At 38.4% G+C, this 23,007-nt stretch overlaps 1 protein-coding gene across 2 annotated transcripts in view; it reads left to right on the forward strand.

Annotated features, from left to right (window-relative positions):
* SAMSN1 (SAM domain, SH3 domain and nuclear localization signals 1) overlaps nt 1–23,007 on the forward strand; it is a 46,317-nt gene that overhangs the window by 14,894 nt on the left and 8,416 nt on the right. Inside the window, exons 1-7 of one of the 2 annotated variants that reach the window (XM_065741844.1) lie at nt 523–822; nt 15,500–15,571; nt 16,127–16,282; nt 17,524–17,644; nt 19,037–19,188; nt 21,072–21,278; nt 21,955–22,105. In XM_065741844.1, the coding sequence (XP_065597916.1) occupies nt 766–822; nt 15,500–15,571; nt 16,127–16,282; nt 17,524–17,644; nt 19,037–19,188; nt 21,072–21,278; nt 21,955–22,105 (916 nt within the window). In that variant the 5' untranslated portion in view covers nt 523–765. Of the gene's footprint in view, nt 1–522; nt 823–15,499; nt 15,572–16,126; nt 16,283–17,523; nt 17,645–19,036; nt 19,189–21,071; nt 21,279–21,954; nt 22,106–23,007 lie in introns of those variants that run through there. The other variant, XM_065741845.1, reaches the window with a different exon arrangement.

Below are 23,007 nucleotides of genomic sequence, written 5' to 3' on the forward strand. Positions count from 1 at the left end.
TTGTCAGCCTTCTCTGCCTCTTTGTTGTAAACCTCCTGGTAGACTTGTTCCCTCTTCTTCCTTCTGCTTTTCACCTAATCAATGACAGGGAAGGACTGAAAAAGCTATTTTAGGGTGTCTCTGATGAAATGAAAAAAATTATTTGACCATGGAAAAGAAGATGGCTCCAGAAATTTTCCCTTCTCTCCCAAGCACTGGTCTTTAACCTTATTGCATTTATTGAATGACTGTTGAGCAGAGAGAGTAGGAAGCATTTGGGACCAGCTGAACCATGTGCCACAGCGCAGCACAGATCTGCTGAGGAATAATATCCTTGTATGCTCATGAGAGCAGCACTCCTTCACACTTGAGTCTCAGAACAAGTTGAAACGGAGGGTGCTGTTAATGCCACAAGGTTGAGTGGGAAAAATGAGAGGGGAAGAGACTGACTCCTTGAGATTGTGCAAAGTCTTCCTGAAGTCTGATGGTGACATAAAGAAGGATACGTTTTAGAGTTTCTCACTCTGCACTCTGTTCTCATTTTCAGCTCATCTCTAGTGCAACTCTCTCTCTCCCCTCAGTCACTTCCTCCTCTACTTCCTTACTCCCTCCCAAAACCACTGTTTCAACTTACTTGCCCATTCTACAAAGCAGCTGCTCGATCACATCCTAACTGAACAAGGAACTGCAGTAACCAGTATCCCCTTGTGTGGGACGCTTTGTTGTACTTTGATAAGTTGCAAACTTGTAGACTTTGAACATCAGTTGGACAAACTTAAATTTAAAATGTTGAAGAGAAAACCATCTAATGTGTCTGATAAGGAGAAAAGTCTAAAGCCGAAGGTAAGAATGTTTAATTTTTATTGTCAGTGAGTTGTAAAAGGAATTCCTAAAGGGAGAGCTTAGGTACTTGAAAGGTCCTGGACTGGTTGTAATGCACTGGAATTGTTCCTAAGATTCTGCAGCTTCTACAGAAAATGTGGAGCTGAAAAATAAAACCTCGAATACTTCAGGATTTCCTCAGCAATCTTTCAGTACTATAACTTCAACAATCTTTTTTTATATACTCATTTTATAAATGTAATGATCCAATCATTATTACAAAGCCTCTATAACACTGTTGAAGAGCTTTGCTACTGGACTTTGTTGTTGTGTGTTCTTCATCAGTCTTTTATCGGAGACACTCACAAAAATTTCCACTGCCCTTGCATTTATGATAAACTGTTGATATCTCAAGAAATAAAGTGAGAAATAGTTTACTGATCCATCTTCTCTTTGTTTGGGAGTACACCTTGCAGTGTGATTACTGAATCCTAAATGACTATTGCAGGCAGTTCTTCAGAAGGAATGTCTTTGGGTTTTACATGACATTGGCTTTTATGTATCTCACTTGCAGATTTAGACTATGATTCATTAACTAATAATGATTTCTGTTTTTATTCTTCATGGATTTGAAACATGTTTTAATTTATTTCTACATAGATATACAAGTTTTTTAAGCATTATTCTTTTTATGTATTTTCTTATATTCCTGTCTTAAAGGAAGGGAAGAAGTATAGTTAATATCTAGCTACACTAGAGATCAAGTGAAAAGATCACAATAAACCCTGTAGGTGGGATTTGTTTTTCCTGTCCACTGAATACTTGAAAAATTAAGTTTTGGTTACTCTCCTCTTCCAGAATAACCTCCTCCTTAACAAATGGTATGATGGTTTTGTGGGCATGGTGATAACGGGTTGATGGTTGGACTAGATGATCTTGGAGGTCTTTTCCAACTGTAATGATTCTATGATTTTTTTTCTTTCACACAGTTGGTTATTCATTTACGAATTCACTCCATGCTACTAAAATCCTTGCATTATGGCTTCTCAAATCTGTGAATATAAAGTCTGTGAATATGGTGTATATATATACAAATATTGATTCACAGTGTGTATAAAACAGGGATAAAAAGCCTAAACACTTGCCTGATTGTCAGACTTCGTGATTTTGCTGCACTGACTTAGACTTCTTGTAAATTTTTATGCAAAAAATGCAAGGTTTTACTGAAGCAGATCAGGATCTCTTTCTGCCTTAGTAACATCCTTTGAAACATTTCACCTACTGTAGTCCCATTTTCACACAAAATCTGTAAACTGTCCACAATTACAGTCTTTTGCTGAATGTGCTATTGATAGAGATGTCATGGAAGGAGACAGCCCCTCTACACCCCACCCCCCCAATAGAATTTAAATGTTAGTTTTCTGCAGCATGTTTTAAAATATGCACTGTGTAAGCAGAGCAAATATCTAACTTGCTCAATACGAAATTGGGTAACATGGGGTTCAAGTCTTCACCTCCCAACAGAAGTTACAAAATTTCACAAGTGGTGTCTGTCCTTGGATGGTTTCCTGGCTACCACTCTTCTGCGTAGACAGAATTTGACGTCCTCTTGTACGCACAGGGAGGGATGTTGTCATCAGTGTGGAGGTCTTGGGCTAACTCGGTTTATACGGTGCAGCTCTTCTGGGCTGCACAATTACTTGTGGGCAGGTGAGGTCAAGCAAGTGAAGTCAAGCACCCAGGCTTACCGTCAATACCAACATTGATGGCTGGAGTGCTGTGGGCAGAGCAGAGCTTGTTCCTTCTGTGTGCTGCAGCATAGGTAGGAGAGGGCTGCAGTAATGCATTGCTGCCAGATATGTTTCAGCCACGTCTGATTGCACCCTGGCCCAGAGTGTTTACAGAGATGGGGAAGAGGAGAGCAGCTCACTCAGAAGATGTCAAGGACCTCTGACATCACTTGGATTGTATCTTTGCTGCCCTTATGGCACAACAGATCTCTGTGTATCTGGGGAGTAGCACAAAGCAGGTTTAGAAAAATGGTAAGAAAAACATTCAAAAAAATTAAACATGGTCTCTCTGATATGCTTCAGGCAGAACCATACAAATAAAACACTACTAAAAAAAAACCATTTTGCAACAACTTTGCATTGCACGTTCTGCTGTTTAACACTTTTGACCAGGTGTAAATAAGAGTGAAAGGTACAAATAATTGTAAAACATCCTTGCACTGTACTGCACACTTAACACAACACAATATAATGTTCTGGGCAGCAGCTTTTCTTTCTCTTTCGAATTCCTACAGACACTGAAAACTTGAGAACTGCCTGATGATTCTTGGCTTTACTTCAAGCTGAAGCAAAAGATTTTTTTTTTATGACTTGACTGAAGAAAGTCTTGTGTCATTATTTTACATGACAGATGATCTATGATTATGCTAAAGGTTTGAGACATTTTTGTTTCCTTATTCTGCTTCCAAACATGCTTGATGCTTGGAACTCAGCTTACTTCTAGTGTAAGACAAATCAGGGTCAATGTTTGTGTATTTTGTTTAGGCAAAAATATGCCCAAACTTCTAGTTAAATCAATAATCTCTTGCTGGGGTGATAAACTATTATTTATTTTCAGTCTTATAAGAAAACAGTGGTAGCTAATATTTATTTCCATTGTAAATTGCACACATTTATTTTGCAACCTTATTCCCTCGTAGTATTTTATATCATTAATTTTCGTTTTTATAAGCTTCATACAAAACCTTGCTTCTACAGAAATCCATGTACTTTTTGGCTGTAGACTTAATGAGGTCAGGATTTCCCTTTTATATATATTCATCACAGAAAGCCTGATCCTCAATACACGTAAATGAACAAATTAGCTGTGATCCTATTGATTTCTATTGGCTTTGCAATCTAAGTAAAGTTTATCACATGCCTGTGTTTGGAGCCTGTAGTGCAGACAGATGCTCTAAGCAAGTTTTTGGTTCTGCTTTCTAAGACGATGGGTTGTGCAGTATTCTGCAACGGGGAATACTTGAATAGAAAATAGGAGAAATGTACAGCAACTCTAAAAGCCAAAAATAATTCAGCATATAATTATATCTTTTGCAGGACAAGATCTGCAGTGAATAGATTGCTCACTGCTAATGAATATTAACTAGGTTTTATCTTAGAGTGGTAAAAGCTGAGGGCTTTGATTTTATTTCAAAACTAAGGACGGGTGGAGTTCTGAAAATATATCAAGTTTAAAATTCTTTTCTTTCCCCCTGAAATTTGGAGTGTATAACAAATGAGACACTGCTAATGTCACAGATGCTAATTTTCACAGCCATAACTGAAGTGATATTCGTTTGCATTTGCATTTCATTCTAACAATGATGAGAGGTGATGAGTTGATGATAAGTTGTTTTCACTATACTGCCCGCTGTGCAAATTTATGCTCATAGGCAAAGATGACACATAGTTCTGTCATTAAAGGTCTTTACTCCATTGTCTCTTGAAGAAGGACTGTTTGTCAAAATCCATTTCAACATTGTTAAATAAGCAGAAGCAGATGACAACATCTGGGGAGTAGCTTTAAGAATCTGGTTTGTAGTGGAAATACCTGTGGGCCTTTCTCAGGAAGCGTTCAGAAAAAGAAAAAATGATACTATTATAACCATGTATGTGCAGATGGGGAAAAAGGGATTGCAGGTGACACGTCAGAAGGTGTTTCCTGTCTCCCTCAGACTTCAGAAAAACAAGAACAAGGTTAGAGTTAACCTTGGGGTACTTTTCTTGCGTGAGTGGAAAGTTCTGCAACCATATTACAGCTTCTTCTAGTAACTGTGTTCGTTTTTCTTTTTTCTTTTTTTTATATCCACATCTTATTTCTAATTATTGATTTTCAGAAAAAAAAAGTCTTTTTCTTTGTTCAGGCACAGAATTTTTTTTTTCAGACCTTTTCTGTCCTAACATACATGTTAGCACATCTCTTCTAATAAGAGTTCAAAATTCCTGGAATTTGATTTTCTTAGTAGAGATTAACTAAGCATCCAGGGTCTTCATGGTGAAAGAACAAAGAGCAGCCATCTCTCTCCTCTCTGCCAGGAGGTTGATTAGGATATACAGAACATATTTTGATGCTTGGATCAACAAAAAGGTTCCTTTAGGGCTCTTGACAAGCCCTCATATGAAATGATAGAAAAGGCATCTTTGGCCTGTTCTCATCCTGGCCTCTTCTGTGGCAGAGTTGCCTTGACTGTGGCATCTGTAATGTGAAATTTGCTTATAGTGAAAAACAGTTCAGTTCTTTCATTGTTTTTCCAGCCAAGCAAGAGCATTTTAAAAAACTTGTCTCAATTCCGTTCTCCAGATATTCCTGGTAACACAGTTCAATCACAACTGTTAACTACACTCTCTCATAAGCGTGGTGAGATAAACACCACAGTGATAAAAAACAGTATTAGCTGCCTTCTAATTTGTTAGTTATCTTTATAGAGCATTTACTTTAGTACTGTGTTTCTAGGAAAACCAATGGAACACTGACCAGAATACTCATATTGCTTGTAAAAAGCTGTATCAGGGTTGGGGTAGGACAGAGGATGTGGCCTGAAGTTCTTTGTAGGTTTCAACATTTCTAGTGATCTGTGTTGTGTATAAGTCCAGACTGAAGTAACTGTAAGGCTGTAGCTGTTTTGCAAGCGTATGCCATTTGTGGGGAGCTACAAACACTTAAGTCAAAAGAATCAACCCCTTGCTGTGCAAAGCTCTGGCAATACCCACTCCAGGAAATGAAAATAGAAGTCTTCTGGGGCTCCATAATCACAATATCCCTTAACTTTTATCTTCTGAAAGCCTAGAAGAGTGACAGAGGATTTATTTCAGTTGTTAGAAGTAGTTCTACTCATTTCCACAAATTAGCAATGCCAGTGGTTTTGCTCTAGTCATTTTTCTGCTTGGTACCAAGATACAGATTATATATGCTCTGAATATTTAGCAAGTCACATGTTCTCAGAACCATCATAATTGGAAACCTTAGCTTGTACTTCAGTGGGAGGAGGATGAAACACCACTTATCTTTTTCTCAAGTGAAGTCTTTCCTGTACTTGCTTGCTTTTAAAATTCTAGCTGTTTATATATATCTTATTATACTGTCACAATGAATGTGCATAGTCTTTTTTTTTCTTCTCAAACTTGAGGTTGAAATTCCAGCCCTGAAAATGTCTGGAGGTTTTCAACTGCTTCTGTGAAGCTTTGACTAAACATATTATACACCATCCTGCCACTTTTTCTTTGGCTTATTCCATGAATGCACAAGAAGTTGGATGATTTCACTTGTTTGCAGACTTCAGGCCGCTTAGTTGCCAGTCTAAGATGTACTGGCATCTTTCTGGTTTGCTGAATGTCAGCAGCAAATGATCTTTATTCATTAGCTTTGTGGCCAGCAGGAAAGACCTTCTCTGAGAAAAAGATCTAGTGATCCATCTATTGTTTTGCACCCTTAGATTTTTTGAATGGAGTTTTAGTCTTTTTCCTTCCCTTTAATGTCTTAATCTCTGGTCTTCACAAGAACAACCGAGTAACCTCACACATCTTTCCTTGATTTCTGTGAGGTGGTAAAAGGTTACTTACTGAATACTGTAGGAAGTAGTGAGTTCCTCTACTTGGCCATGCTGATCACACTCAGAAGGTGTGGTAAGCTAGCTGTCCCTTCAGGAATGCTAACAGGCAAGCAAGAGCTGGGGTCTGTACTAGAGTATGTTAGTTAGGTTTTCCTGCTGGGTTTCCAATGGCTTATTCAGAGATAAGAAAAGCTCGGTTGGAGTGTTGTTCAACCAGAGAAAGTATGGAAAATCTACGGTGCCGTTTCATATTTACCCTCTGCTGTTGTGTTTAGGACTGAGATGAATCTTTGTGACTGTCAGCCTGCGGTAATGTGATAAAAAATCAGCTTCACTTTGGCAGCGCAGCCAAACACAGATGCATGAAGATGAGATGACAAAGTAACCAAGGCAGTTGAATGAGTTTACAAAGCTTGACACTCTGCTGCCTTCACCTGTGCAAAGGGGATGTTGAGCATTGCCACTCATTAAATGCTTTCATTTTCCACAGCTGCACTATTTCTCTCATTCTTCAGTCTGTCTGCCTCCTTTTAAAGATCATATGTTAGCTTCAACAACTGCTTCACAAAGCTGAAAAGAGGATATGGTTCAGTGATGTATGAACAGCTCAGAGACTGTGTAGTGAGTGCTTGAAATGACTGATAGTGACAGAGAGGTCATTCAACTCTATCCACAAGTACACAGTGAAGCTCTTCTGACATTGTCTGTAGGGTGTATTTCCATTATTTTCTCCCTCTCTAATAATGTAGTTTATATTTGCTTGATTACTATCTCTTGCTAGTTGTGCCTACATGGGTAAATCATTTGAAAACTGTTTTGGATTTTGGTTATTATCTGAAGGAATGGATAAAAGTAGACATTCCTACCATTCATGAGAGCTTACAGCCTTGTAGCTAATGTAATCCACTTTACAGTGATAGGCTACATTTGCAGAGGATTTCAAGCATGGCTTTGAATTTGGACTTCATATAACCCCACAAAGCTTTTGCTGCTATTTGTGTCTTGGTGAGTATCTCTCAACTACGCATGGCTTTCCTGGAAAATGCAGAAGTTTAACCTCAATTTTGTCTCTCATCAGAATGAAAAGAAAAAATAAATAAATAAAAGCACTCCAAATATTTGGTGGATTTGTTTTTATGTAATGAAATTTCAGTAGTTTTCCACTAAGCTGTGCTCACAATCACCTGACTACCACAGAGATAATAAAATAGAGAAAGGGGAACTGATGATACTAGATGAGTACTGTTTGCCGTAACCAGTGCTCACAATGAGCTGTTGATTGCATTCATTTCTATCTGGCATGAAAATGATCTGAACAGAATCAAGGTGGTATCTTGCCTTGAGAGACTAGACATTTTCACCCTCCCCAGGACAACAGTGATAGAACTTAGACTACAAAGAATGCCCAGAATCTAGCACATCATATCTTGTACACTAAGAAGTATTCTTATACAGTGCTAAATCAGTAGGAAAATCTGAGTTGGAAACATTCTTTCAGCCTACATACTGTTCCAAAACAAAGAAAATGAGCACTGAATTTAATTATTTATACTCAAAATTCTAACAAGGATACCACAGATTCCCAAGAATATTTTCTGCAAGCTTGTGTAATTTTTGAATCTTGTGAAGCTGCAATGAAACTCTAATTGTACTTTATTCAACTGGACAATAAAAATAACTTTGGCCAATTGATGGCAATAAGCCAACACTGGAATTCAGCCTTCTGACAAGGGAGGTTATATCAAGGGAAAAAGAGAACTGTTGACACTGGTCATCATCTTAAAAGAATCAAAAGTTAACCCACTGTAATGAGAACAGTCTTTTGTTTGATTTTAATTGTTCTCTGATATAAAACTAATATAAATAAATGGACATATGGATTTGATGAAACACTAAAATTCACAGTGGCTGATGATAGATGCTACACTATGTTTTGCTTCTTCACTGCACTGCATCTCCCTTAAGGTAATTTCAGCTAATCTCACTATGGGTTCATTAATCAAGTGTAGTCGGGATGTCTGAAGGGAGATAATGAGGGGGTAGAAGTTGACCTATTGTTGAGATCTTATTCTTCAGTAGTTAGTTTGTTTATTGTGTCTCGTAATACATGTATACCGATAAATAAGTTCCAATTGCAATTAGTGGTCATAACAGATGACTAACATGTCTTTATTTACTTGCGAGTTCAAAATGGTTCCACAAACACATGAATTGACTTTGTGTTCTCCTTTACATTACATGCCTATAGAAATTTCCATCCAAAATACAGAAGGTGGACTAGAAACATTTTTAAATTTCCCCCCTTTTAGCCAAAGGTGCAAGCACCGATGGAGCCTAACTGCCAAAATTCTTAATCTTTTCCTCTAAGCATTAGCATCCTAAATCCAAACTGCAGTATCAGCAGTCTCTTAGTGACTTCCAAATTTCTCCTCTAAAGAGCCTAAGGAAAGATTTGTTCATTTTTTACTCATTTTTTACTCATTTAGGATTATACACTGTATATCTGCCTCACATAAAGCTGTCACTATATTACTAAAAAAAAAAAAAAGTTTAGATTCCAAGAGCCCAGTGGGGCTGGAGTCTGCTGAAGATGGGAATGTTTATAAGCTCTGTGATATTAACTGCAGCACTCAACCTCAGGTGACATAAAGCATGCAAAAAAGAACTTTCTGTCAGTTTTATTATTTCTAAAAAGGTTCCCCTTGAAAGAGAAGAGTGACCTTGCTCTGCTGAGCTGACATATGCCACTGAATTAATGGCTAAGCTTTGCTGTAGGGAAGCTTGCAGAAACATTACAACTCCAATGGCTGACTTTGCTGTGAACATTAATCAGAGGAACCAACATGATGTATAAAACACTCATTTAAAAGTAATAAAAACTAACTCCCTTTCCTCCCTCCCTGCCCCCCAAGTTTCTTAGAATTAGCTTATTGTTGGTCATTACCTGTTGTCAAGGGTAAGGCTGCAGGACTGCAGTAAAACTTGTACAAGGGCTTTCGAAAGTTTGCTTACTCTTCAAAAAAACAAATGAGCTTTCGGGATGGTCAGATTTAACCGTGACTTAGAGGTCATTTTTTCATCTTGTTCCCCTTTGGAAGGTCATCTGAAGGAATGCTCCAGCTGCAGGAGCTTCTGTGCTCGTTGCACATAGCAGACTTCTACCTCTGGGAGGGGACCGTGGCCAAGCACCCACCCCACATCATGTGCGTACAGGCACGGGGCTCCTTCAGAGCTGGCTCCATGGACATTCCTTGGATCCTCTTTTGGCATTTATATTTTCATCTTCTCCTGTAGCCTATCTTGCAAACACACATGTGAGTAATTCCTCTCACATGAGAAATCAAATGGAATCCTGCAAGATAAGGGCCTGGATATTCACAGCATTAATTATGCTGCATATGGAAATGGAGAAGGGACTTTAATTGAAATAAGGCAAATTGTTTGTAAAATACGAAACTTTGTGCGTGAATTTCTCTGGTTCAGGAGAAAGAAGGATCAGGAGAGGGAAAAAAAATATTTAAGGGATTACATTATTACATTGTTTAAGGGATTACAGACCAAAGCCTGCCATGCTTACCCAGAGTTTAACCCCTCTTTGGTCAGATAGTGCTGCTCCCCTTTGCTGCAGTCAGGGCTCTGGGGAGGGTGGATTGTAGACTTCAGGGTCTCTGCCCATGTGCAAGTGAAGGGTAGAAAGGGATAATGGTGCAGAAGAGATGCACATCATGCCGAGTCCTTAACTGTCATTTTCATAGCTCCTCTGAGTTTGTCACACATCCTTAACCTTCTTTTAAAGTCATTTTCTTTTCATGGTTTTGTGTGCCACTGAAAGTCACTTTTAATTAAATGTCATATAAATAATAAAGTCTTAATTACATAATTATTGCAGATACCTATGTGCGCACTCCCAGCATTGGACAGATTGCCAGCAGAGGATTTGGAGTGCCTTTTCTCAATGGGAGCTGAGAGCGCTCTGCAACAGTGCTGTTGGTTAACACACAGGGCTTGCATGCAATTAAGGAAGACACAGGCCCCTTACTTCCCCTTGCACACTTTGCAAAACTTGTCTGCAAAACATTCTTAGTGCTGCGATTGACGTTTCTTAAATCACTTCCTCATTTTGTTCCTCACAAACAGTTTCACCAGTAGAATTGGTGAAAATCACCCTTTTTTTGCTCAGTCTCCCCGTGTGTCTTGCCCTTTCCTGAGGAAGGCTTACAAGAACAGAGCTGGACCTGCAAACTGTTGTGTTCTTACTTATATTCACAAAAAGCTCAGCTCTGGTTCTTTGTCTCATGGCCATGTCCTCAGAACCCAGCCTCTGACAGCACGGGAGAACTGGTGTTTGGGTAGCCCTGACAAATAAATGTCACCAGCTGTGGTCTACTGTCAGTTCAGGCTGGAGAGGCCAAGGCTGGTACCAATTAGAGGTCTTGATAAAACAGCTGCTTGCTGTTTACATCCAAGAGTGAAATGTGTTGACTTGGAAGAGCATTAAGTACGACTGACATGTTGATTCATGCAGCTTTCATTTTCCACTAATTTTCTGTCATTAAAATTAGGGTTTTTGCTCTGAAGTTTCAAGGTAGCAGCCTTGTTCTAAGCCCGCTCTGCTATCCTTGCTCCCCACCTCCATGCAGATACAGAATACCAGATCACATTAACAATCAGGGTCTATTATGGAGTCGTTTTTAAGCCAGTTAAAAATGCCGTTTCAGTAGATTGCCCTACTTGAATTAGCAGGAACAAGCTGTATCTTTTTTATTGCTTTTGACTGGTGAAGTACAAAGTTTAGGCCATGTTTCGTGTTGACTATAAAATTGTATTAATAGCCTGGTTAGTGGTCAGATGTTCTATATGTGTAACTAATGTGTAAATAGGAAAAATGTCTGAGGCAGGGAGGTCATGTTGTCTCCTTTTTTACTTCTTTATTATATTTCTGAGTTACTAAATCTTGTACAAAAATTCCCATTCTCTACAAAGAAGTGAGAAAGGTTCTTGGTCATGGTGGTTTGTGTTTTGTTGTTATTTTTCCCACAGAACATCCTGAAAGCAGAAATTTACCTCCTTGCCTTCAAGGAAAATAGGACAATTTTCTTTGGTTGTCTGTGAAAGAAGTAAGATAAGGTAGCATAGTGATTATATTCATCCCTGCACTGATGGCTCTTAATTTCATTCCCAGCCTAGCCTCCTGGTTCTGAAGGGACTAGTAGCATGAGAGAACAGGTGATCCTGAGCTCTATGTGTCTCCGTTGATCCAAGAACCAAGCAATTGTCCTCCTAGGAGCTGCTGTGGCTCCTTCTGAGCTGAGAGGGAAGAACACAGGTGTTTGAGGCAGGCAAGAAAACTGGCAACAGGTTGAACTCTCTTTTTGTTACTCTCAGTGACTGCTTTTGCCCCTCTACAGCTTACATGGTCTGAGTAGTCTAGGGATGAATGGAAGCAAAAAATGAACATACTTGCAGGAATCTGAAGAAGGTCACTACAAAGATGTTGTATCATGCTGAACTTAAATTCTATTTTGAATGGGACATGAAGCAAAAAATAACTAGCCAGAATTTCTCACAGCAGGGAACCAGATTTCTGAGCAGTGTAAATTTTCCAAGGGAAAATATGAGATGAATATTATGTATAATGATTACTTAGCAGGATGTCTGGTGTCAGTTTTGGCTCAAAGGTTGTCCTTTGACAAGAGCTACCTGAATTCTGTGATGATTTGCTCTACAGTAGAAAGACGTGCTCACAGAATCATAGAATCACAGAACTGTTTGAGTAGGAAGGGACCCTTAAAGGTCATCTAGTTCAACTCTACTGCAATGAGTAGGGCTACCTACAGCTATATCTGGTTGCTCAGAGCTCCATCCAGCCTGACCTTGAATGTTTTATAACATAAAGACATGGTTTTCAGAACCTCTTGTTGCTGTTGCTTTTCTATTTGTATACTGTACTATATTCTAGGGAAAATTATCAACTATTTGCAGACACAACAGATCACAAAGTGCAGACTGTCCAAATTAAAATAAACAGCAATTAGATGCCATATACTCTTTATTAGATGCTGTTTACCTCTTTTAAAATGATTATCTAAAGTTTCTAAGATATCACTAACTATATTGGAAAGGATGGAAAACTGATTTGAAATATTTGAACGCCTCTGACATTTTCCATTATGCTAACTAGGTATAGCAGAGGGAAAAGGATAAGGATTAGAGCTTTGACTTCTAGAATTGGTTGTTGAGTGGCAAAACAGTAAAGTTCCCTCACCAGGTCTTTGCCCATACCTCCATTAGATGTTACTGAGCAAATTCATACTTGCTTAATGTATCCATTGGTAGATCTTCCATGAATCCAGCCTGTAAAATCAATTGATCTTATAGAATGCTGAACACTGGTATCAAAAGTCAATGCGTATTTTCTCCTAGTAGCTTTGCATTTACTCTAAAAGCTTCCCTGCAGTTGGAAATAAGGCCTGGCCCTATCTTCACAAGGTTGGTGTTCCCTGACATTAATGTAGTATCTGAAACTACTGAAAGTCATTGTCCTGCTCCCCAGCAGCCCATAGCTCCTAAATCAGCCTTTTGTTATCAGTATAATGGGGTTGAATACATTTTTAAAAGGTGGTAGCTATTGATTACTTAATGGAAAAAGTTAGTATAAAGAAGTGCTGAAGCAGCCCTATTTCAGACTCTCCAGTGCAACAAGACCATTATCTAGAAGAGTGGAAATCATCCTGTAACCCTTATTAATATTTAATAGGGATGAAGCAATACTGAAGTATACTACAAAATAGCCCCAGGCTTCTGCCCGTGTAGGATATAAGGTTGTTTCAAGGGTCAAAAAAGAATAACTGATTTCCCTGTGCTCAAGCTGTTTATAGGTAAGATCAACAATAAACAATGTTTTTCCTCTTGTTCCTTTTAAAGTATGTGCAGCACATCTGCACTTCAATATACAGTTATTCCAACTAGACATCTTCAAGTGATTGAATGCAACAGAAAGGTCAGTGTTGGTTTAGAGATCACTGTGTGAGAGAGACAATTTTATACTTCCCCAATATTGCTGTGAATCCCAGCCTCCTGCTCTGTGCTTCAGGGCACATTTGGCTGGGTTGACAAGCCAGTGAAAGGTGTTAATCCTGTCTAATAGAACCATAATCCTTGGAGCTGTGTTTTCGTATCATACTATTGAGCTAACCCCCTTGTCACAGGATATTGTTAATCTAGTGAATAGTGAAGTTCTACGTGGAAATTTTAGATGAAATTAAGGTGTACAGTCTAAATTGCCCTTTTCAATTTCACAGGGTAAAACAAACAAACCAACCACGATGTTTAGCCAGCAGAGATTCCTTGGGAGATTACAATCAATTAAGAGGAGAGCTGTGTGGTTTTCCTTTTCTTTTTTTTTATATCTCCATTCCAGTGAATAATAAATGCCATTTGTCCAAAAATATTCGCAAATCTAGGTTGACTTCTTCAAATAACCTTTGGCTTGAAATATTTTCCAGGTCACAAAGGCCCCAGAAATTTTAGTGAAAAAAAAAAAGATGAGAAAAAGAGATGTAAGGTGTTATTTCTTTTTCTCTTAAGCTTCAGTGGTTGGAACGACCCCAGAAATGTGGATCCTCTCCCGTATAGTTGTGCTCAGGCCTCTCCCCTTGCTGAGCTCATATTCAAACAGTGGGGATTTTTTATGTTCAGCTATGCTCCAGGACAAACAAATTTTCTTCTTCTTAAACAGAGAGAAAATATCCTCACATGGCTTCCCATAGCTTTTCTTCATCTTATTGTTTTCTCCCTCTGGTAACTATTTTTAGTTTAAAAGTGACTGTGTGTAAGAGATAAAGAAGCTAATATGGATAGTAACCCTGTGATTTATGAGCAGGGACAGAATAAGATGGGGTCCTTCCCGGCTGGAAATACCCAGGGGAGGTATGCATATGCTATGCATTTGCGGGTATCATTACGATGTACTCCTTCCTTAAGACCACAGTTGAGAAGCCTGAATGCCAGCTCATCACCCTGCGTGGCACTGGGAGTATGACAGGGTTACCAATGAGCCCTTCAGATGACTAACTGCTGCCAGAAAGGAGAGTGTCAGGAGGCAGAGCAGCAAACGGCAGCTTGGTGACTGTGGGCAGAGCTGGCACTCAGAAAGCTGCCAGAAGCTGAAATTGTTACTTGTATGTCAGCTTAAAAAGGTCCTTTCCTTACAGGAATGTCTGTAACCAGGCAGTCTGAAAACACTTACTAAATCTTTCAAGATATAGTCTCTTTGGATATTACTGTTTAGTTTTACCCCTAGAAGGAATTTTGAGCGCTCAGAAATAAACTGAGATTATACTGCATATTATATGATAGTAAATCCTCTTTGAGAAATCTGGTGCCTCATTAAAAGCTGTTCATTTAGTATGGAAGGGTTTTTAAAAAATTGATTTATTCCAGATTTAGCTTTTAGCGAAGATGTAAAAACAAGCCCTTAAAACACTGTAGTTGGTAAATTCTGGCTGTTATTAGGGGCACACTTAAAGGCGCTTCTGATATATTAGAAACAAAAGTGTGTGGCCTGATTATTCTGCTACTCCTCCACAACATGTCTTTTGGCCAAAACGTGTTCCTACTACTTAGCAATCCTTGCCAGTTTTGGTTGGTAAAGAAGCCTGGACCGGCTTCCTAGCCATGAACAAAAACTTTAAAAATGGCCACAGTTTCCACCACCATAACCAGCAGTGTGACTCCTAACATACTTACGGAAGTAGGGATTTTTTCTAAGCTCACAGACAGCATTCTAACTCAGAAGCATCTCATAAATATCTGTGCATAATTAGTGTGAAACTGATGAAAAGAACTCATATCACACCCATTATCTAATTTGTATTTGAAGCATTGTTGCTTCTCTCATTCATTTTTCCAGTAGTACAGCCATAATTCTTTTCCCTACAATCACCTCCAAGTTTGTTTCTGTTGGATGTAGCAGCTCATGGTCTACTGACTTGGGAGGAATTTTTAACAGAAAATAGTGACTTGGCAGTAGTATTTAAGTCTTCACAACAGAGCAAATTACCATCAGTGAGTCAAGGCTTGTCTTCTTTTCCTTTACAGCGCACAAGTAGTTTTGGAAGCTTCGACCGTTTCAGACATCACTCGGTATCAAAGACAGATGATTCAGCTGAGGTGCGTATCAAAGTTTTGGTTCTTCAGTTCTCTTTCACATGACAATTGTACAAAAACATTGGGTAACCACTGTGTAAATTTACTGGAAGAACTTTGCTTGTGTACCTAGGTCTGTCTGGATGATTGAGTTCTTGCCAAAATGAACAAGAGAATCACATTTTAACATTGCTGCTTCAATGTGAAGATCAGAAGCAGTTTTAAAAAAGGCAAAAGTGCATTTCAGATTGGTGTATTCCCAAAGTAACCTGGATGCAGCCCACAGATGTGTCACTTTAGTTTTAAGCAACCTGCAAAAATTCCCACAATTGTTGTCTGTATGAAAGACAGTATACAAAAGGAAACAATATTTCCTAGCATAAAATGTATTTTCTTTCTGTCATTAACAGTACAGTGCTGTGCAGCAAACTTGTTTAAGTATACCATTCCCCAAGAAAATGGCTATTACTGACTTTTCTCATCTTAACTGCATTGATGTCCTCAAAATTTTTCTGTAATTCTTGTTTTTCTACACCAAATTTTATTTTCATGGTATGTTATATTTTTACTTCAAATCAGGTATCTGAGTTGGAGACTGTAAGTGACATTGGAGATGCAGTACAAACCAAAGCAGCATATAATGGAAGAAGCTTGGGTAAGAAGATGAGAGCCATTTCTCTCACCATGAAGAAAAAGATGGGTAAAAAGTACATCAAGGCACTCTCCGAGGAGATGGTAATTACAGCTTAAGAATCTTTTACTCGATGATAAGACACACAAAATAAAAATGTTATGTGCATTTTACTTATTTATGCTTCAGGCAGCTATCAGTTACGAGACTCCATGAAAACTTGGTTACAAGTACTGAATTAAAAAAGCTTTTAGTATACACCCTTCCTTTCCCATGTGTGCTAATGTACGAACACATGCACAGATACCATTAGATGGCTTGTGCCAATTATTGGTGTAACAAACACCGTTCTTGCTGAAAACCAATATAGTCTTTCATTTGAGTGGTATGCCTTGAATATACCTGCACCTGTCTTTGTTTCATACCTGCTTCACTCCATCCAAATGGACTCCACCAGAGAAATGATGAATGATTAACATTTTCCAAGTATGATGAAACATTTTAAGTACAGCGTGATCTTTAAGTTGCATGAAGATATTACGTACATTGACATTATGATGCAATCTGCTGAAGAAATTCCTACTTTTGAAAGCTCATCGTTATTTCACTTAGCTGTTACATCATCTCTAGCTTAGCTATGATTGAAATATGGACCTTCTTGTTTTGAATTCTTTAAGTGTATAAGCTGTGATTTCTGAAACGTGATTTAATGTTATAAACTCCAGGGACCAATTTCATACTTCATTAGATTTTGTAAGAGAAACATGCATCTGTTAATTCTGGAATGCCTTGGATTTTGAGGACAGTGTATAGGTTGAGCAAGGTAGGGAGCATGGTGGTAAAACATCGATGCCGTATGTGCATGCAAGCTGTTTCTGAAATGCCCTTGCTTGGGTGCCAGCACACCTCTAAGCACCCATGATTTTCAAAAGTTTAACACAGTCCATAGATGTCTCAGCTAGCATTTCATTATGAGCTTGCAGAATTAATCTTTATACTTCTTCAGAGACAATTAGGAAAACCATCTTATCTCTCTACTTGCAAATTTTTCATTATAAGCCTTTGTGCTACTGTCATACATAGTGGTCTTCTGAGATGGAGAATTACTTGAACAGAAATGCAACTGAATGGGGCAGAGAAGAGACAAGTGTTGGTAGGGCCTCCTTAGTACTGGATATATCAGTACTGAATAGAAATCCAGACACTGACTTCTAAAATGCTTTCTCTCTTGGAGGGGTTCTTAATAAAATGTAATTATGATTAAATCCTCAAGTGCAATGACAATTAAAAAGGAAAATAATTTCTAAAAGACATCTGTTGTTAACAACTGATTTTTTTGTTAAAGAATGAAGAAGGAAAAGACGACAATGATCCTGGTGGTGGAATACTCACTGAGAAAGTCTCCCTAAAAGCCAGTGATTCTATGGAAAGTCTCTATAGCCTAAACAGTGGCCAGAGCTCATCTAGTAAGTACAAGATATCCAGACTTCTTAGTCAGTCACAGACCAAATATGGTTGTTTCTGAAATCTGAGGTGTCAGAGCCAGTGATTAGAAGTATGATACTAGAGCACTCTTCAGTCTTTCAGACAAAAGTATAATCTGACCAAACAGGTGGCAGCTAAGGAAGATATTTCCTGAAATAAGCTGAGCGTTTTTATGAGTGGAGATATTAAAATATGTATTTTTAAATAACATGGATTATAGGAAATGATAGTGGTATATATGCGAGAAATATTTTTTGATGGCTAGCACTGCTGGGCTGCTGGCACACACAGTTAGAAATCCTGAGTGTAGACATGGAAGCATTCTCTCTGGGGGTAGTGGCTATGTGCTTATTCCTCACTCTGCAGATTTGAGACAAACAATGTGAGAAGTCAGTCTGAGATGAAGAGTGATGGGAGCCTGGGCTGGTGGCTTCAGATCATGATGTTGACACACTCTGCTCCTCTGCAAATCCACTAAATCCCCTGCCCCAACAGAGTTGTTGGAGCCTCTGATGAGAAATGGAGTTTACCTTCACCTATCTATCCATTGTTCAAATGTGAACACTCACTGGGCAGCAAGTTACAGCTGTCCATGATGACATTGCTGCGCCACTACTACAGATTTCAAGAGAGCCATGAGAGGAGCCCTGTGTTGCAGTTCCAGACATTTGCACTTAGTCGTTTATCTGGCTCAGAGGCAGAACTGTACACTTAAGCAATCACTTCAGACAAAACCATTTTTACGATCATTTTATATGATGTGATTTGTGAAAATTGTGTATGAGAGTTTACTTCCAACACACTGATGCTCTTATCTAAAAACATATTTGGATGGGATATTGCAGAGCTTGCTCAAATTTGCTTGAATTGCTCTGCCGATATTTTATTGCCCAACTTGGATAAAATGACAGGCAGAAATGTTGATAAGATTAAAATTTCCCTCTGCAATGCAGGTTCCTTTGGTACTTTAGCTTGCTATGTAATAAAATAAAATAACTTCTACACTACTTGTTTTCATTTCTCTCAATAAACAGGAGAAGTTCAGCAGAATTAATTCCCTAAATTGCACATATAGAGTGCATGATATTAATCTGCAGGTAATATTTCAAAAAGTCTGTAAGTAAAATGTGTAGTCTATTAGTATAATCACCAGAAAAAAGATTATTGGAGGGAGATGTTAATGAAAGTTCTCCAATAAGTCACTTATAGTATGTTTTTTTTGCTTGTATTTTGCCTGGAAAGTGTCAAAAACACATGAAGTATGATCTTTCTGATTCTGCGCTTTTAAAAACCTTCCTCTCCACTACCATGCAAAATGAAACTCCTGTGCAGTTAGTGCAGGATGTCTCAATTTCCACTTGAATCTCTTTAAGGTGGAGTGACCAGCTGCTCTGATGGAACGAGCAACAGGGATAGCCTTCGGTTTGATGATGAAGTCCCTTACAATGGGCCATTCTGCGGCCGAGCCAAAGTTCACACTGACTTCACACCAAGTCCTTATGACACAGACTCTCTGAAAATTAAGGTAAGACAGCCATCAGAATTTCTTCTTTTTGGGGGGAACATCAGAGATGCATGTTTTACATGTGACACCATGTTTACTAACACATTTTTAACTGCTAAGCATATGAACCACTCTAAAAGCAGAACACACCTCTTTCTGCTAAGCTTCTATAATGACTTAGTTCTGACACCTTTTTAAGGGACAGATTCAGTAGGTGGCTTTCCTCATGTAAAATTCATGTTTCTCCCTACATACTAGGAGAACTGGAGGAAAAATACTCGTGGGATGTGAAGTTTCCCCCCAGCTAGAATGTCTCAAAAGCTGGGTGGCACTCATTGACTAATGAAGACAGCTCACTTTTCCACTAAGCCTTCATTTAAGCATACTTTTGAACGGGATTTTCTCTGTCTCTGACATCATGGCAGAGTTGTCCAGAATGAGAGAGTGAGAAAAAGGAGATCCAGATATGTGAACCAGAAAGAAGATCCAGCTCTTTTCTTATCCATACATGCATGGATACAATCCATAACATTAATATTGAATCTGTGCACAACTGTAATCTGAACTTCTTTATTTTCTCCTTGTAAACACCTTCCTACCAAGATTGCACCCACACTTCAACACCTTTTCATCTACTTCATAGCCTCTTGTCCAAATCCTCATCTGTATCTTGTTGCAGTGTTCCTCTTTTCCTATCAGGCCTATATTACAGTAATTGTTCTGCCAATACTTGCAGTTTTCCCCACATGCCCTCCACTTCCACACGTCCCTGCAGCCTTTCTTTCAGAACAGTTTAATAGGTCATGAAACAGTAACTTTCTTCTAGTTTACATAGGTTACTTTTAAAATCAATGGGGTAGTGTATTTTATAATCATAAACTAATACTTAGTTTAAAGGATATTAGTTAAAAGATATTGTTAATTCTGTTTCATTTTTCAGTTTAGCAACAGTCTGACAAATTAAGTGTGTACATAGGGATTTGTTGTAGAACTCTATAAAGATATTCAGCAGTTTTGTAAGTTCTGTAGAGTCTGACCAGAAGAGCAATTCTACTGTCATGGGAGCAAGCTTTGTAAGGATACGACTTATGAGGGGATCTTTTTGCTACTGAAATTACTCATAATGACTGTATTTTTGAGTTGATAATCCAATTACCACATCTTGGTGTAAACACCTTTACCAACATGTCTTCTTCAATTCACTATATTATCATTCATCTATTTTTCTTGCTTTTTTGAGTGCATGAACAAACTTGGAGAACTGAAGTTTTTAGTTCTGCTGTCTGCTGAGGTGTTTCCCTTATTTTCCCACTCATTTTCAGAACTTTGGGAAGGATTTTCATGAAGATATTAAGATATTAAGGGAGTTGTATGCTCTTTATTGCCTTTGAGAAAAGTGTCTGATGTTTCTTACCTTAAAATGGGTAGGAGTCCATCTTTCATCCAGTTCTGCTATTAGTTTTTGAAGATCCCTGGGATGATAGATATTAAGATAATTGTGTAAGTGGCTTAGGGTAAAAGAGCTAGGTGAGAAGCTGTATAAAGCATTTGGAAAATAACTTCACTGTGCTCCCCTGCTTTTTGCCAAAGCTGTGCCATTATCAATGGCAGAAGTTGCTTTCTGGATGCAGTGCTGTGCTTTTTCAGGGATGAAGTGGAGCACAAAAGGTTAGAAGGTGCTGCTTATGCTCACTTCTTCAAAGAGCTCTGGAGATAGCTCTATTTCCTGTAACATTTTGCTGGGGTTTTATAAGTGCAAAATAACTATATGCAGGTAATTTTAAAAAGCTACTTCACGTTGCCTAGTTAAGATTCTGTGCTGCCTGTGTGGATTTTGATCTACAGAGGAAATATCACATAAACCAGGTGTGTAAGCAGTGGTGTGCTTATTTTTATTGTTCTAGAAAGGAGACATTATAGATATAATCTGTAAAACCCCCATGGGCATATGGACAGGCATGCTGAACAACAAAGTAGGAAACTTCAAGTTCATTTATGTGGATATTATTTTGGAAGAGGAAGCTGCACCCAGAAAGATAAAACCACACAGAGGAAGCAAAAGGAGCAAGCCTAAAACGCTGCAAGAACTCTTGGAACACGTCCATCTGGAGGTCAGCAAACATTTCCCCGTTGTATCTGAAATCTTTCATTTCCGTGCACATCTGTTGGATGTAATTTACAGGCAGAAGTAGAATGGGAATGGTGGATTTCAGCACTTTTGAAGTCAGCTATGCAAAGATGCTTTGTCTCTGGTAAGAGTGGCATATGTAGTTATGTTTTATGCCAAGATTTTGTGAAGCTAAAAGGCTCTATGCAGAGAGGCACGATGATGACTGACCAGATCACCGAAACTTGCCTGTGACTGTGTGCCTTTAGGGCAGTAGGTGTTTGACTCTGTGGAAATCTTGAGCAGAAGCACAGTGATAATGTTTAGAATATAGGTTTCCAATCTAGCATGAACGTTGGGAGCAGTAGCTTTTTTGCACTATGCTCTTGTGCCTTTCCCCCTTAGTGGCTCCCTAGGTCCAGACCCTATCTTGATCCAATCTGCTGCCAGGCTCTGGTAGATAACTCAGCTGTGAGTGAAGGATGGCCAAGAGGATCCCAAGGCATCTCTACCTCTATCCTCTCACTCTCAATCTCTAATTTTGTTCGAAAGACATCTCCAACAGACTGAAAAGCAGAGCCTGTTTCAACTTGATGAAAGAGTAAAAGAAAAATTGTGCCTATTCATCTGCTAAACATAGTGCTTGTTTAAATGATGGATTTGCTCATTTCTTTTTGTAGGAATATACCTCAACCCTCTTGCTAAATGGCTATGAAACTCTAGAGGATTTAAAAGATCTACACGAGAGCCACCTGATTGAATTGAATATTTCAAACCCAGAGGACAGGGCAAGATTGTTATCAGCAATTGAAAATCTACAGGACAATGACAGTAAGTGTTTAAGCTTTAAGAGTCATGTGCACATTTTATCTGAAGAAAGACAAAGAAATAATGATTCTCACATTGATCTATTTAACGATTTTTCTTTTAAATGTGAAAAATTGAGTTTAATGGTTTCCCTATTTGACCTGATGGATAACTATGTCTCTTCTAGATATGTACATGATTACTATCCTAGTAACGCATGAATGATATAAGATTTCCCATTGATAGGTCTTAATCTAGAGGTTGACAGCATCTACTGCTTGAAAGCAATTCTTTTTCTAATGGGGAAACCAAACCCAAGAGAGATTAAATGATTTCCCAAAAGTCAAAAGGTCTCTGCAACTGCAGAAAATCAAACTTTCCAGATGCTGGGTTTAGTACTTAACAAGAATCAGCACAAAAAGAATTTATGACAAGTTACTAGGAACTTCATCTTAATTAGATACTCAGCCAAAAAATGAGATGTTTTCTTAATATTTGTGCAAACTCACCTCTATCCTGAGCAGTTACTTTATCTGATGTGCTTCTCAACTGAGAAGGATCTGAAAGAGAAAAAAGGATAACTGGAAAAACAGGTATCCTTGCCTTCCTGGGATTTTTTAATATTAATTCTTGTTTGCTGTTGTTTTTTTCTGTCCTCAGTATTGATGGCTTTACATTTCTCACTCTAGAACATGTGCATTACATATTCACTTACCCGAAGACACAGATATACTCAAATTTTTCTGTACATAAATCTTGCTAAATTTCTAAGAATATTTTTTTTTCCTCATCCATTCAACTTCCCTTGATTTCCTCTAATTTTCTTGGTTTCTTTGCTAACTTTGTTTCTCATTCTACACTGGGGTCTTTCTGTACCCTATTTCTACATGTCATATTTCAGCATCCACAGAAACATCAAGTTTCTT

Source organism: Cyrtonyx montezumae, unplaced genomic scaffold, assembly GCF_038088225.1.
Source record: "Cyrtonyx montezumae isolate F1298 unplaced genomic scaffold, pur_monq_1.0 scaffold_3, whole genome shotgun sequence".
NCBI lineage: Eukaryota > Metazoa > Chordata > Aves > Galliformes > Odontophoridae > Cyrtonyx > Cyrtonyx montezumae.